We start from the raw sequence: 16,161 nt of genomic DNA on the forward strand, positions 1-16,161 counted from the left end.
GATGATGAACAGGCGCTGGCTCCGGGCAGCACTCCTCGCGGCGTCTGTAAAAGGTAGCTCTCAACTAACACTAGAAAACAGCACAATGAGGCGGCAGCTCAGGCCACGGGCCCACTGGCGGAACTGCACAACCGCAGGCAAGCCTGCATGCCAGGGGCCCTTCTGCACTGCACTGTCAACAGTAGTGTACTTGCAACATTGTTCACGTGTGAGCTCTGTGAATCCTCTCGCGGGGTGGTTGATTTGGAGCCACGACTGGGCCTAAACAGTCACCGGGCGGGCTACATGGGTGCTTGGCTCCAAACAGCTGTCTCCAGAGATCGAGCCCGTGCATCCTCTCTGAAACACGAAGCTCCGTGGCGGTTGATATACGGGTGAAGGAACTATCAGAATTCCGGTTCTTCAAAATCGATGTTTGTTTCCTACAACTAGCTCGGAATGCTTTTGATTCTCAGAACGACCACACAGCCGCGTGTCTCGTCTTCACGTTTGTGGCTGTCGGACCACTGCACCGGGGACAAAGTAACAAGTGGTGTCTTGCACCGTGCTCACAACAGCTTGAAACGATATGTTGTCACATTCTAACATCAACTGGAATGCACTTACTAGGGCAGGTTCACACCTATACAGTGCTGACGCCGTTTGCTTCGAATGCCTGGAACCAAGAACTGCGTGCAACCAAAGGAGCACCATTTGTATCTGTGCAATTCAGGCGTCCAAATCAATGTCTATGAGTATAAAAACTGTACAGAGTGGCACATATCCAAAATAATGCAGCTCAGTCCTCTCCGAAAGAAGCATGACTAGGCGAGAAAAAGAATAAAACAAACAATATCAACAGATCAACAGAAAGACTGCCTTTGCCGGCAATGAGGAATGCGTGAATCGAATGGAGTGAGCCTGTTGCCTGACCTGGTGGTCAACACCTGGCCACAGGCATTGAAGATGGACGCCGAGCGGCTTTCTAGCCCTTGAGAACAGATTGCAGCAACATCTCCCGATGAGAAGTGCGCATGTGGCGAATTAAGGTAGCCTCCTTGGCAAACTTCTTGTGGCAGTGGCCGCACATGAGAGGCTTCACTTGCAGGTGGATGGACCGCAGGTGCCGGTTCAGATCCCCTGCGGCGGATGGGCGTGTCATAATCAGTTTACGGAGCCCATTTCTTTTGCACGTAATGTAACGCTTGAGCTACTCTGTCATGCCATGTGCTTGCGGAAGCCCTTAAAAAGATTCCGATAACTGGGATCACGGAGATCCCGAGAGTGCAAGGGAGAGAATGCCCCCAGAATGATTCACTATAGTAGCATTTTAAGGGCAATTCAGTCTATGACGCTACGGGTGCTAGCGCTTCTGGGGAGTATATGCATTATGTATAAAAGACAACCATAACTTGAGTGAAATACACACTGAGTGTTTGAGATTTTGCTTTCGAAAACTATAGACACATACTGTCGGAGCAATATATGTAATACGAGACGAATAGAGAAGTATGTACCAAATATGTGCTTTACTAATAAAACGCATATTCGACCCTGCCTTATTCCTCTCCGTATAAGGATACTATATATCGTTATTGCTCGTGTTGAAGTGACTCGTGATCTGGGAGTTTGCAGGAATGCAGAGGTTAATCTCAATTACCACGTCACAAATATTACGAATGCATCTTTTAGGGCATTACGCGTATAATATAAGCCATTCTTAGAATTCAAATCGTGTTCTTTCTTTTTTTTTTAATTTGTTTTGTTTGCTGGTGCGTAGCCGTATCGAAAATTCATCGGCTGTCTGGAACTGTAAGGAACTAATTCAAGCAAGTGGCATCGAGCGTGCTCTTAGATTAAGTAGTGTACTGTATTATCGTTCCTTTCAGTCAAATTACCAGGGTTTGAGGGAAACGCTTTTGCACGGCCGATGCGGTACGATGGGCCTCCGGTAGGAACTGCGCATGTGCGAGTCTTCTTTGGTAGCGCATGCGCAGTTCGTACCGGAGGGCCCATCGTACCGCATCGGATGTGCAAAAACGGTTCCCTAAAATGCTCTGCTATTAGAGTTAAATACGTTGTATTCCAGGAGGACGATGCGTGGTTTGGTGCACCCGTTCAAGGCCCCGAATACTCGTTAGAGTAACGACTTTAGTCGTATTGGTGCGTAGACTCAATGTTGCCAGTCGTCATTAGCGTTTGGCTACGCACCTGGCGGAAGATGCAAAAAAGTGCTTTCCGTCGTCCTGCTCGCCAAAGCAGTTCACCACAGCGCAAAAACGGTACCGCGATGATCTCCTAACGCCGTATCAGAACCCAAAAGGCCGCGTCTCAGAACCACAACTGTCGCAGACGGCATCTGTGTGCGGCTGTAGGCACCAATTGGGCGGCGCCCACAAGCCACACCACCTAGAAGACGAGGCCTGCGCATAGTACGTCATCGCTAGTGGATCTCCGACCCGCCCCAAGCGGCAAACACGCTGAAGCTCGGCGAGAGCCGCCGCAAAGCGACAGACACTTCCGTCTTGGCGTCGCCGCCTGCTCACGTCGCGCCTGTTGTGAGGTGCTGCAAGACGCGTTGGCGGCGACGCTGACGCAAAATAGACGCCGCTGCGTGGATCTACGAGTGATGGCGCTTGGAAAGACGGGGAGGGGGTCGTGGGGGGGGGGGGGGGGGGGGGGGGAAGCGCTGGCTTGGTCTTTTAAGTGCATGGTATTGCCACCGCTGGCACGTAAACAAATGGCACGTGACTAAGGACGGACGAATGACAGTCTCGGCGGCGTCAAACAATGGTCGAAAAGACTGCCAAAAGTCTGAGCGTAACTTTCTAGCGACTAGTACGTGCTGCTTAGTTTCGTCAACTTTCGCGTCCCTCGGTCGTCTCGTAGATTGTGCTCACCTGCTTGATCCTTCCTCTCTGTTTAATGCAACGCCCAGGACACGTTTACAATTAACGTATTGTCAGGAACGCAGCCGACTGGACCTCGGACGTGGTTCAATCGGCTGCGAACTTGGCAGTACGATCACTTTGAACATACTGCTGTGAACAATAACATTTTTGAATGTTTTTTTTTTTTTTTTTTTTTTTTAATGTGTGGGATGTGATTTACGTGATTTTGAAGGTGTGTGGACGGATCTGTTTCGTTTAAAGTGTAGAAAAATCTTTACTATGTTCTGCCTTGTTGTGGTTTTGGTGGCATACCTGGAGAGAACACCAGTAAAAAGGAATCGAGCTGTTTGTGATACAATCAAAATAAATAAATGGATGTATGAATATCGATTCTAAAATACCTAAATGAATTACGAATATTCAAGGTGAATGGAAACTGAAAATTAAGAAAATGTAGCTTTATTGTATTTTGTGGATCTGTGGAAAAACGCTTATTTCCACCGCGGTCGCTTTTGCACTTCATAACTCTTGAACAAAATTTATCCGAAACGCGGCTTTCACCTTTTCTTCTAAACTAAAAATTTTATTTTTGTTGACGGCAGGATTTGAGATGAAATCCCCCAGGGGCAGGTTTGGGACGAAAATTCTGAAAATTTAGGTCAGAATATTAACGACTTGTCTTTGCTGTTGCTGCTGTATCTTTTTGCTGGAGTGTCCATTTAAATTGATAAAACACACTCTTTGTGTGTGTTGGGGTATAGGTTCATGACAGCACCAAGTGATGAAAAACAGAACACGACTTCACAATAGGTGCAACCTTTTGTGCATGTGTGTCTGTGGGTGGGTTGGGGGGGGGGGGGGGGGGGGCGGGTAACATTGTTACAAACTCTCAGAACCTAGCGGACCCAACACAAATCTGTGAAACGTGGTCGAAGAAGGTTTTGGCGGTCTTGCAAGACGACTACGAAACGCTCTGCACAATAAGCACCGAAGTTCTTGCTCTGGGTATTTGTTTACGTTTAAACGTGTATTCCGACTTCAAATTACTGCCTCAAAAATTGAAGTCGGGGAAATCACGGTCAGTGCAAGGCTTGCGATGTATGGAGACATATGATCACACAAAAAAAAAAGGTACCTAAAACATTGGTAATGGTATACCAGTACCCCACGGTATCACGACTGAAAAACGGTCCTTGTATCATCCTTCTGTGATAGAAACTCTGTCTGCAACAGCTCTTTCAAGATTTCATGCTATTGGCTCACTGAGATCTGTAGTATAGTCTACGAATTACTGAATCTTTGATTTCCAACTTCGCTGCTCGGACATTCACGCGGGATGTTGGCGAGCGTCGTACGCGAGGTTGACGGCGTTGTATGGTTCTTCTCGGCGGCTGTCGGCACTGGAGAATATGACCGCCGAAAGAACGCCGAACGCGAGTCAAGCCATGGCTAGGTTCTGTGGGAGCGAAGCCGGGCAAAGAGCTCATGTCAACATCGAATCGCACGTGGGAATTATGGCATCGAAGAATAAAGATTGAGCGTGGACGCGCGTTGATGTTACGCTGATTTTAAACTCCCCGAAGACAACATGTGATTTCTCCAGATTTTCCGTGCGTGCAAAAAAGCGCACCAAGCACACACACAAAAAAAAAAAAAAATTCTGGGTGGCTGCAACGTTGTTCACCTTCCACAGTGCGCCCCCCCCCCCTCTCCCCCTTCAGTAATCAAAAGGTGTGAGTATGGTAAGAGAGTAGGACAGGAGTGAGCAACGTCCAAGGCTTCACTATGAAATCGAGAAGACGGCGGCATCACAGTGATAGATCTTGCGCAAACACGCGCCTAATAGCACATCACATTCTTAAAGCACGTTCAAAAGTCTCCAGACCTCCAGATTGCTATACGCTACTATATAAAAAGTATTATTGACTAATTGAGATGCAAACTTGAATTTAAAAAAAATTAAAGTTGAAGTAACTCTTAAAATATCAAATAGATCTGGCAAAATCATAAGGGAACAAAATGACGGTGATTGCGATCTGTTCCCTTTTCGCCATGAATATCGTTCTATAAAAACGAAAACGAACGCTAAATGGAATACTATGCGTCTTTTTCAATGAAACATTCTTTATGACCTTGACTCTCACTGCATCAGTCAACACATAATAGCTGTGAAATTGCGGTATACGTACTGACATGCCCGTTCAGAATTTCCGAACCACTCGCACGAAACAGCAGGGCACACACCTCAGATGCCACTCTAGCCTTTAATATGACACAAATGTGACACTGACTGGGAAGCCTACACTCGAAAATGAATCCTAGTAAACAAGCTGCTCAAACAGCCTTTTTCCTCAGCTGCCACAATAACTGTATGGTAAATTAAGCTATTATATTTATTATAATTAACTAGTCCTTCTGCTAACGAGTTGCCTGCAGGATGCTCTTCCCGATCCTTCTTTAGGGATAGAAACCTACAAAATGCAAGAGGAAGCTAACTTCGTTCTACTTAGTAAGCTGATTACAGTAGGCCATATGATGTACGAATACATCAGCTAGCCTATTGTGTTTTTTGGACACCACAAGATAATGCGAGTCTCGGCCGAAGCGAGCAGCCTACCTCTCTGGGAGAAGCCCTTGGCGCAGTGCGGGCAGCCAAAAGGCTTCTCTTTGTTGTGGAAGCGCTGGTGGGTGACCAGATCGCTGTGGCGGATGTAGCCCTTGCCACAGAGGGAGCACCGGTGAGGTTCTGTGCCCGTATGCACGTGCAGGTGTCGTGTGAGGTCGCACCGCTGGATGAAGCTCTTGCCGCACTCCTTGCAGTGGAACCGCTCGTCCTCCTGCGAAAGCTGCGAAAATGAGGCAGGGCCCAGGCGTTCCGTGGCGCCTCTCACCTTGGTGCGTACGGTGTGAATCTTCTGATGACGCGTGTAGTTGCCCAGCCGGTTGAAGGTAGCGCTGCACATCTCGCACTGAAAAGGCCTCGAGTTTTTCGGCGGGCTCTCTGGGGCCTTCTTGTGTGATCCTGGATTCTCGTTGGCACCTGAGTCAGAGCGAAGCGCCAGGTTGGACCTGCTCCCGAGTACGGGAACGTGTGCTCTTTAGTCGCTTACCAGTTTCCTTGTTCAGTGAATTCGTGCCCTCCAGCTTGCAGATGGCGTTGATGCTCACTTCCTTGATGGTAGTTCCATCCTCGTGCAGAATCTGCAGGCAGCGATGTTGTAGGCAACGATTACCTAAGATAGACTCAAAGTGGGAATTTAGGTTTTATGGCCAAGCTTTATTAAATATAGACGCAAGGCTTACCAATCACCTCGTGCAGGATCAATGCGGAACACTCCGAAATTTAAAAATATTGGGAGGAACAACTAGTGTTTTGCATACCTAAGTTTATTGAGGAGAAGTGCAAGGCTGGCGGATATTTTGAACTGAGTAAACAGATGGGGGAAGGGCTCACCTGGAACTTAACGGGTGACATGGCATCGGGAACCAAGAGAAAGTTGCCGAGAATCACGGAGTCCACTGGCAGCACATCAAGGTTGACCGTGGTGCTGGCCATCTGGTTGGCCGTGGTGATCTTCAGCTTGCCTTCAACTACAGCTTCCTGGGCAGAGTCCAGAGGCTGTGTCTGCTTCAGTGGCTCACCCTTCGCGCCATCCGGCTCCGAAGCAGTGTCTTCCGGTGCAGAGCAGCACTTGTCCTCCTTGTTGTGGACCTCGCTTGGGACCTCACCCCCAACAGGGAGGCGCCGGACCTTGAGCTTCTTGTTCTCCTTTCCGTCAGAGTAGGGTTCGCCCTGCGAAGGACCCGTGTGGGCCACCATGGCCCCACCGACAGAGTTTGAAGGGTTCTGCTCGGCCAGAGGGGACACAAAGAGGTCCGTCATGTCGGCGGCCTCTTCGAAGGCGGTGCTGTGTTTGGTGAGATCCTCCAGGAGCATAGAGGGGTCCTGATTTATGGTGCTCAAGGCCACGTCCTTGCTGTTCTCGTGCAGGAGCGGAGATTCGTTGGTGAAGCCGTCCAGGTTGAGGCTGTGGTCCTCATAAGCCTCCACCTTGATGAACTGCACCCCTGGGTAGAGAACAACACTGAGCGCCACGCCACGTGCGTAGATGCGCAACTCACCATTCTCATCCTGCGAGCTCAGGAAGTCAAGGCCCGAGACCTTGATGGGGTCCCCTGCGATGAACACCTGGTCGGGCGACTTGATGTCGCGTTTGGACAGCTCGAGAGCCAGTTCGTCGTCGAGGCCGTCGTGGTGCTTGGCTGCACCGCCACGCTTGACCCTGTCGTCGTCGGCGGCCAGTACGTAGTGCACGTCGTGCTTGAACTGGCTCACCAGCTCTCCCAGGTTGGGCACCAGGAGCAACGAGGGCAGCGATACCCCGTCCCGATGCACTGCCTGGGCGCCCATCACCAGGCTGTTGATGTAGTCCATCGCCTGAGGGTTCTGCATGGGCGCTACACGCGGCGCCTGGGACTCCGCGCCAGCCCCGCGACGAGCCTGCCGAACGCCGATGCGGAGAGGCGCCGCCGTGCTCTCCGGGGCTGCATCGCTGCCGAGCTCTGATAGGCCTAGTGCCGCCTGCCGTCGCCGCCAACCCCTCGACGACGCAGAGCGGCCCTCACGTCGTTTGGGGCAGCTTTTCGGCCATGACTCAGGCCCTGGGGCCCCTGAGGCCTGGTGCTGCGGGGGGAAGCTGGCTGGCAGGAAAGCCGCTCACTCGCCAGGCCTCGACCGACGCGAGCTCCGGGCGATCGAAGAACCCGTGTGCGCACGCTCGGTCACGGGGCCTGTCCTGCGCACGCGAGACGCCGCATTGATCGGCGCCTGACCCGGATGCGCGGGCCCTCCCTGGACCCTTTCCCGTCCCCCTGCCTGTTTACATGGCCTAATTAGATTGGGTCCCTGTTTACGCGCCCCCTGCGCTCGACCAGCCGTCGCATGCCTGCGCGCTTCCTCGCAGCGGGGATGTGGCTCGACCACCACCTAGCAGAATAGGCCGCGCGGAGGGCTCGCGCGCGCAGGGGCGAAGCCGACTCCGTTTCCCGGCGCCCGCCTTCCTGCGCTCCCTCGGGTAGGCGACCAGCGCGTCGCCTACGGCGAAATCAGGGAGCGTCCTTTCGTCGACGCAGCTCAATACGCCCGGGAGGGCACTGTAGCTGGCTGGCCGTTCTGCTGCCAGAGCTGGTTCGATAATCTCCAGGAGCTAGCGCTCAGTGCGCATGTGCCACCATGTCTTGAGGATGGAGCCCGGACTTCATCCGATGGCCGAGCACAGCCTGGACGCCCTCTGCAGAAACACCAAATTCACCAGACGCCAGATTCAGCTCATGTACAGAAGCTTCAAGCAGGTGGGTGCCGCCGCGGACCCGCCCGCAGCCCCGACGGTCTCAGTGCAAATGGTGTCCGCGCTCGTTTGCGGCTCCAGTCACGATTTGCTCGGCTTTCACCAGTCATGGGCAACAGTTTGCCCTGTTCGGGTGTCTGTCGTAGCGTCGGCACGACGGATTACGTGAGTGTGACTGTTTGTCCAGGGCTGCGCGGCGGCGTTGTGGCGCGCGTTGGTTGGAGGTGGGTGGCCTTGAAAAAAAGACCCGCAGTGCACTCGTGCGAGGAGAAACGCCACGGGAGCACGTTTCGTTGGCAGGGTTGATGGCAGCACTCCGCGATTCTGTGGACCGCACTGAGTAGAGGGGCTCGCTCTTTGTGCACCGCTGGTACAAATGGCAGCGAACGTTAGGAATTTGTGTTCCGAGGACGCAGTTACACGCAATTGTCGTGTTGTATCCTTTTTTTTTTTTCTTTTTTTGACCACGGCAGAAACCCGGACATTGTTGACATAGGAGAGAAGCGATACCGTAAGCGTGGTTTGCAATGTTTCTCGACCTCTCGTCCCCTGAATGACAACGAATTAACAATTGCTTCGGGGAATTATATATTGGCCAAATAACTAAAACAACAATAACAAAAAGGACAGCTGGTGAAACGACGGCGATAAGACATGTTGACCAACACAACGCCTTCTTGCACAACGTTTTGGGGTGCAACAAGCGTTTCACAATCGCTTGTTGCAACAAGTTGTGTTGCGTCGGGATCCTTTCCTTTATTTTTCTCCTTCGGCGTATTGTTTCCTGCCCGCTCTGCTCAGTGTGTTCGAAAGACTAACTCACGTTTATATTTTCCTGAAAAAAAAAAATCAATGAGCCCCCTGAATGAAGCTGATCATAGTTCGCTCCGCGTGCAAATAACGATGATGAGCGTCGTTATTTTCAACCCTTGACCTTGAACTGTTTCAGGAGTGCCCCACGGGTTTCGTGGAAGAGGACACCTTCAAACACATCTTTGCACAGTTCTTCCCATACGGAAGTAAGTGTGGCCACCTTTCACAATGTTACAGGGCGTGTGACGCGATCCACTTTGGTCGAACGTGGCTAGTCCGTGCTTCTCTGCGCCCGACGTGAAACGTATTTTCGGGCAGTTAGGAACGTCGAGCAGCCCTCGTTTCGACCTTTAATAACTACTTCAGGACTTTTGTTTGACTTTGACTAGGGCTGGGCGTCGATCAAAAATTTTAACCCGATTAATCGCCACCCTTTAATCGATTAATTAATCGATTAATCGGTTTCGTTCATTCCTATTTATATTAGTTTTTTTTTTTTTATAAAGTCCATATTACATTTTTTTTTTGCATTCGATGGATATGTGACAAACGGCGCAATGTGTATTTCTGGTTTTTAAGTGACCCTTAATGTTTGGTTGAGAATAGTCAAAAGACACCCACACTCACAAATTACTACTTCAGCCGCAGAGGCAAAGAGATTCGTTGATATTCTCCAATGCGAACTCCTTTGACTGTTCCCAATATACTCTACTGCGCTAAATTGTAACTCTCACGGCGTTAAAGTTACTGGGACACGTATTCTCTGCGTCTTTGGAGCTACATATCTCGCCCCTACAGTTTACCTTAGGTCAAAATTTCGCCTTCATAGAGGTGTACTCTACACGTCTGCGTGGTGGAAGCGATACATTTGTACTCTTTTGTTAATTGTCAAAATGTAACCGGTTAAAAAAAATCGAGATGAAAACATTAATCGATTAATCAGTAGGTTAATCGATCAAGTGCCCAACCTTAATTTCGACATAACAATATTACAGCCTCTGTGCACTTCGCACTGATGTGTGCAACTTCATCGTTGTCAGGTATGACTATGTAACTTCTTAATTGCTCAGTTCTGTCTGAACTTGGCTTAGAATGTTTCTGCTAGCAAATGCAGTTTTATTTCATTTTGTCGATTAGACCGTGATATGTAGAATTACGTTCTATGTAGAACGTATCGGACGCTAACTCAAGTATCAGCCTTCCAGGCACGCGAGGCCGTGTCTAGCTTAGTCACGTCCCCCCCCCCCCCTTTTTTTTTTTTTTTTTTTCAAAGCCTTTGCAGCTGGCGAAGTCTTCTCGAAGTTTCTCAGAGCCCTCTGTCCTGCCTCTTCTGTTTTTATTTGTTTTTCTTTCACAATTGCGTTGCGTGACTAGCGGCGCATGTGTTTGGCAGCCGGCCAACTCTCCTACCGCGGCCATCGTGGCACGCTTCACTTTTCAAGGCTCAATCGAAGTTAGTTTCAGTAAGAAAGAGATTCTTCATTAAGTACAAGGTCACGTAAGGTACTAAACAAACAGGGTGTCCCAGAAAAAAAAAAAAAATTACAGGGTTTTTTTTCCAACGCAAAAATAGACTACGCATCGCCGAACGCTCATTCTCCGCCCGAAAGTAGCGCTACTAGAGGTCCGGACCAGGTGCTAAATTATCAGAGCGAACCGATATTTTATTCAAAAGTTATCAGTTATTTTTTAAAAACGTCAAGGGGGAAATGGTGGTTGACGGAGCTCTCGAAGACATGGTGCTCTATGGCGCCAGAAACCGAAAACGGGCGAAAATGGGCCCCATTTTTCCCATTGAACTTTCCAGAAAATCACTTTATAGCTTTTGAATAAAATGTCGGTTCGAGCTGAAACTTCGGCATCTGGTTCGGACCTCTAGCGCTACCTTTTGGCGGAAAATGAGCGTTCGGTCGTGCATAGTCTATTTTTGCGATAAAAAAAATGTTTTGTTTTTTTTCTCGGAAGACTTTGTACATGATTTTGAATAACTGTTTCGAAGAACTTATACCCTGTTCAGTCATGACAGTGCAAGCGCCGAACCTGACCGATTGAATAACGTGTTATGGATATTGTTTCCAGGTGTTATAAAAGGACCAGAGGTATCACCAGAGGTTTCGATTGACTAGACTGAACAATAACTGCGTAGAAGTAAACAAGGATTGTTTGTTCGCTTAGTTTATTTGAGCAATGTGGTAATCAATTGGATCTCTTCCTCCAATGGCAGACGCCTGCTCATACGCCCGATACGTCTTCAAGAGCTTCGACCGGAACAGGAACGGTGCCATCAGCTTCAAGGTCAGTTGCTTGCCCTGAACAATGTTTTTTTTTTTTTCTTGTTTTTTTTCAGTCTTGTTTTGGCTTACGACACTCGCATGATGAGAGGAGTGGTACCGGTCACTGCGCTGTCACCTCGGGCCCTCGTCCCGCTGATGTCGGCGTGGCTGACAAATCACCAACGCACTACGATTTGTTGGCAACATTTTTGCCTCGTAGAAATACTGCTCCGTTTTACCCGGTGAAGTTTTACAGCGCAACCCTGTCTCTATGCAAGAATTGAAAGGAATGCCTTCAGTTTTTTTTTTTTCGAATTAGCCGCCTCGGTGGCTCTGAGGCCCAGAGCGCCGCCCTATGGATCCCAAGGTGGCGGGTTCGAATCCCGGCCGCCGTGCCCGCAATCTGACGGACGCTTATTGCGGATGAGGCGCCGTGTACTGAGCTTGCGGTTGCACGTCAAGGGATACCCAGGTGGTCCACATTAATCCTCAGTCCTCCGCTGGGGCGTGCCAGATGTCCATCTTTGAATTTGTCTTTTTCTGTTTTCGAACGGTCGACTACCGTTGAAAGTTGCAAGGGGCAGGTATGCCAAGCCAGGAGACATTGATACATTATCCTTGGAAACATCACCAGGTGACTGTCATCACCAATAATGCACTCGTGAGGCGCTTTCAGCTCACTAGACTGAGAGTTGAGACGCAAATTTTAACAGACTATTTTCAGGAAAATTTATTTGTACCACCTAAAGGCTGGTTCACAAACAAGCGTTAGAGTGTGATAGAGTGCGTAGCCATAAGGGCTGCCAACTCGAGGGGAATTTTCCAGATTAAAGGGGTACGGAAACAAAAATTTAAATATTCAAATTTCATTCAGAAATGAGCCAAGCATGACGTATAATAACCGTAAATGATAATCGCACGTTTGTATTTTGAACGACTGGCTATATTTTTCGTTCCAAACGGTGCACTCGAACAAGCGCTCGAAGAGAAGCGAGCGGAGAGTGTCATGGGATATCCGACGCAAACAAAAACAGAAAGGCAAGATTTCCCGCGTTCGTGGCGTAGCAAGGCTGGCGTGGTTATGAGCTTTGCCCTTGGTGGCGTTGTCAGCGTTGTGGTGGTGCCAACCGAGCCGTTCGAAGTACCCGTGGGGTGACGAGCGTGTGGCTGGCCTAAAGAGCACGTAGCTTCCACAGCACTGTCAGCTTAGGGCTGGACGGGTCCGAGTTTTGAGCGGCTGGTGGAGAATGCCTGTATCCGGGTGCACAAACGAGGGTCCGAGGAAGGGGGGAGTCCCTCCTTTCCATCTTCTTGGACTGTTTAGTTTAATGCGCGATTTGTGAGTTGAGGAGGAAAGCTTAGAAGGAAAATGTTGAAATTCCAAAGAGCGGCGCTACTCCGATGGAATCTGCTACGTCATGACTACGTAGCAAAATCCCCAACGTTGCTAGATTACCTCCCAAATAGGCTCCGCATGCATCCACCAGGTGCACTTTGAAAGATCGTTTAATTAGCTTTAAAATTAGTTTGCGTGTGCCTTTGAACGCAAGACTGGTGTTCTTGAGGTTATGCTGCAACACGCAACTCATTAAAACTAAAAAATGAGCGCTGGAATTTCATTTCCCTACCCCTTTAAGGTAATATTCAGGTCTATGTGGTAATAAGGGAAATCTTGCAAGTTCGAGAGAAATTTTGGGCATCGTATATATCGGGAATTTGATAGGTCAATTATAATTTTATTTCGAGATAACATCGAAGTTTAGCGGCTTTGGCTACATTTAGGCTATTCCCTCCCGCCGTTTGGCGGGTTGTCGTGCGACCATCTGGAAACACTGAGGAGCACTCGAATAACTTTTTTCGGCTAAATCAATTTTCGTGCCTTTTCATCGGCCCCGTGAAAGCTATGGAGGAAGGGATCAGCCAAGTGGGAGCTTCTGAGAGCGCCGCTGTGCCTTCTCGAAAAAGAAAACCTGGTACTTAAAGATATACTGCGATGTCTGGGGATACAGACTGCCGTGTACAAAATGGTATAGTTATTGTGCGTCGTGTTCTCAGTGTTCGGATACAAGTTGTTGTTTTGAGGTCCAGAGAAGGAAAGAGAAAGCCGCGAGACACTCGAATACAAGTACTCTCGCTTATTTTACACCTTTTGTTTTGGACTGACTAATATAAAAAGCGCTATTGAAGTTATTAAGCAGTACCATGTTCTGATGGCGTGCATGACAACTAAGGTGAAGATGGGATTCATTCATCAGTTTGAGTTCCACGATAACACTTCCCCTCGACAGATTTGCTTTGGCCGCGGAGTTGACCCGATGAAGTCATTTTTGCGAAACGTGTGCGAGGCTTAAAGGCTACATAATATATCTTTCATCGTAAAAATGGAAGTGATGTAAAAAAAAAAAGAAAAAAACGAATATTTAGTATCATGTAATTATTTGGGCAAGTGAGGGAAATTTTAGCAGAAATAGGGAAATTTCACGCGTTCGCTAGGGAAATTGTGACTTTCCGTGTTGGCAGCCCTGGTAGCGTTTCCCCGTAGCAGCTTACATGGATGGATGGATGTTAATGGCTATACCCTTTGTAACGGGCGGTAGCTTGCACCACCTAGCCTAAGTCTAAAAAGATAAAAACGTGATTCCTCCCGCCTGTTAAGACCAATTTTTCCCTCGGGTGTATCTCAAAACGTCCCATTCGCATTTCAACCTTGCACATTTCGACCCATTCTCATTTGGTCCTTCTCATTTGAACCTTCTCATAAGATCTGAATCGTGTTTTTCGCAACTGGACCCATTCTCATTTCGCCCGTTCGCACTACGACTGAATGGCACTAGTTCGGCATGCTTCTAATGTCGTTATGCCTTCGCGGCTTTGTTGATGAGCCTTACCTTGCTTGGGCCCCCAACATACCATCAGATATATGTTATGTGTAGAGGTACACACTAAAAATCGTACATTGACGCCTGCTTTTCTTCCTCTACGCAAATGAGAAAAAAAAAAAAAAAGAACGATGAACATTTAATTTGGAAACTTTGATTGAACAGAAATAACATACATAATAGCAGTGGTTCTCAACCATTGATGTTTCGCGGACCCCTTGTAGAAAGGCGGAGATAATGGAGGACCCCGTTCGGGGTGAGGGGAATAGAAAGGTATACGTTATCATGATAATGATTTAATAAATGAATATAACTAATTGCTAGTGTGAAATGGACTTATCTCATTGACATACACACGAGAGCACTCCCGAAAATTGGAACGTGTCTCTTCAACGTGAAGAAAGACAACTAATGTTGCCGTGCCTGACTGATGAGACAGGGCTTCACAGAGACCCCTAGGATGCCTTCGCAGACCCCCTTTTGAGAACCACTGCATTATAGATGTGGTGGCGTTGTCCCAAGTCGAAAGACCTCAAACAACGTGACATTTCGCAATATGATCTGGCTGCGATAAATAGTTGGTCTGTTTTATTGCCAGTTAGTAGCTTTTCACGACGACCTCGACGCACTGTTAAAATCCTTAGCAGAGAGAGTATTCCTGTAGTGTGGCACACACACACACACACACACACACACAAATTATATCAATGTATTAATATTACCCTAAAAAGACGATTCAAGTGCGACGGGTCAAGGCGAGATATATTTGAGAATGGATGTTTTGAAAAGGGCAAAACGAGAACGTGCCCAAATGAGGAGGGTTGGAATGCGAAAGACGAAACGGGAAAGGACTAAATGCGACAGGTCCAAGAGAGAAGATCTTTTTGAGAATGGTTGTTTTGAGAAGGGCCAAGTGAGAACGTCGAAACGAGAACGGGCTCAAATGATAACCACCCATTTTTCTCCCTCTAACTATCACCAGGCAGTGTGGGATATCACCAGAATGACCTTCGGGGGATCGGGAAAAAAAAAAAAACATCACCCCCTGCCTCTTCCCCCCGGCGACGGAGTCGCCAATTTTCCTCTGGTCAACCTTGTCGGCGTTACCCCAGCACCGGACCCACTGGGAGACAGGGTTGGAGCCACGCGGGAGGGAGTCCCAATTTTCCTCAGTCCCGCCTGTCCCCAGCTGTGCTAGTTAGTTGTACATCATTTAATTTTCCCTAGAGAATTTCCACCAATCTTCTAATCGCCTCTTTGTCACTGTAATCCTTTTCTCTTCCGTCCTTCCATCGTCCCCAGTAAAACCCAGGACCCCGGCCAAATCCGTTACGTACCCCCTCAGGGAGAGCAGGGTGAAGCCCCGTGCACTTCAAAACCAAGTGCTCTAGTGTCTCGCTATCATTATAGCAGGCGGCACATAATGTGTCAGTCTCCTGAAATTTAGCCCTATACGTCCTCGACCTCAAAACTCCCGTTCTTGCCTCGAACAGCAAAGCACTTCCCAGTGAATTGTCAAACAGTTTTTCCCTTCTTATGTCCTGCTTTCGTGACCTGTACACTGTTAAAGCTGATTTCTCCTGCATTCTCCCCTCCCACATTTTCCTCTCTGCCTCTCTCACCCCCTTTTTCACTGAAGTAGTCTGTTCAGCCCCATCACCAGTCTGTAGGTATTTAAATGTAAGCTTTCGGGTTCGGTTTGTCCAGTTTGTGTTTAAACTTTTCATGTATAAATACTTGAATACCTTCCGTGCCCACCACGTATCATCCATTTCGGTCAACCTTTGTTCAAATTTCAACTTACTGATTGCCTTCCTGCTCTCAAAAGACGACCATTCCATGTCCCCCTGTACTCCCTCATTTGGTGTTTTTCCATGTGCTCCCAGCGCCAATCTGCCTACGCTTCTTTGTCGAATTTCTAATCCTGATTGAACCTCAGATTTCATGCACAGTACTGCGTTACCAAAACACAGTTTTG

The 16,161-nt window shown here is 48.5% G+C and overlaps 1 protein-coding gene across 1 annotated transcript in view; it reads left to right on the top strand.

Moving 5' to 3' along the window:
• Window positions 1-8,114: 8,114 nt before the first annotated feature.
• Window positions 8,115-16,161, top strand: part of LOC8052609 (Kv channel-interacting protein 4) — a 35,302-nt gene continuing 27,255 nt past the window's right edge. Inside the window, exons 1-3 of the mRNA XM_029984180.4 lie at window positions 8,115-8,222; window positions 9,168-9,237; window positions 11,256-11,326. Of these exons, the coding sequence (XP_029840040.4) occupies window positions 8,115-8,222; window positions 9,168-9,237; window positions 11,256-11,326 (249 nt within the window). The remainder of the gene's footprint in view (window positions 8,223-9,167; window positions 9,238-11,255; window positions 11,327-16,161) is intronic.

The sequence above is a fragment of the Ixodes scapularis genome, unplaced genomic scaffold, assembly GCF_016920785.2.
Source record: "Ixodes scapularis isolate PalLabHiFi unplaced genomic scaffold, ASM1692078v2 PGA_scaffold9__187_contigs__length_104089568, whole genome shotgun sequence".
In the NCBI taxonomy this organism is placed as follows: Eukaryota; Metazoa; Arthropoda; class Arachnida; order Ixodida; family Ixodidae; genus Ixodes; species Ixodes scapularis.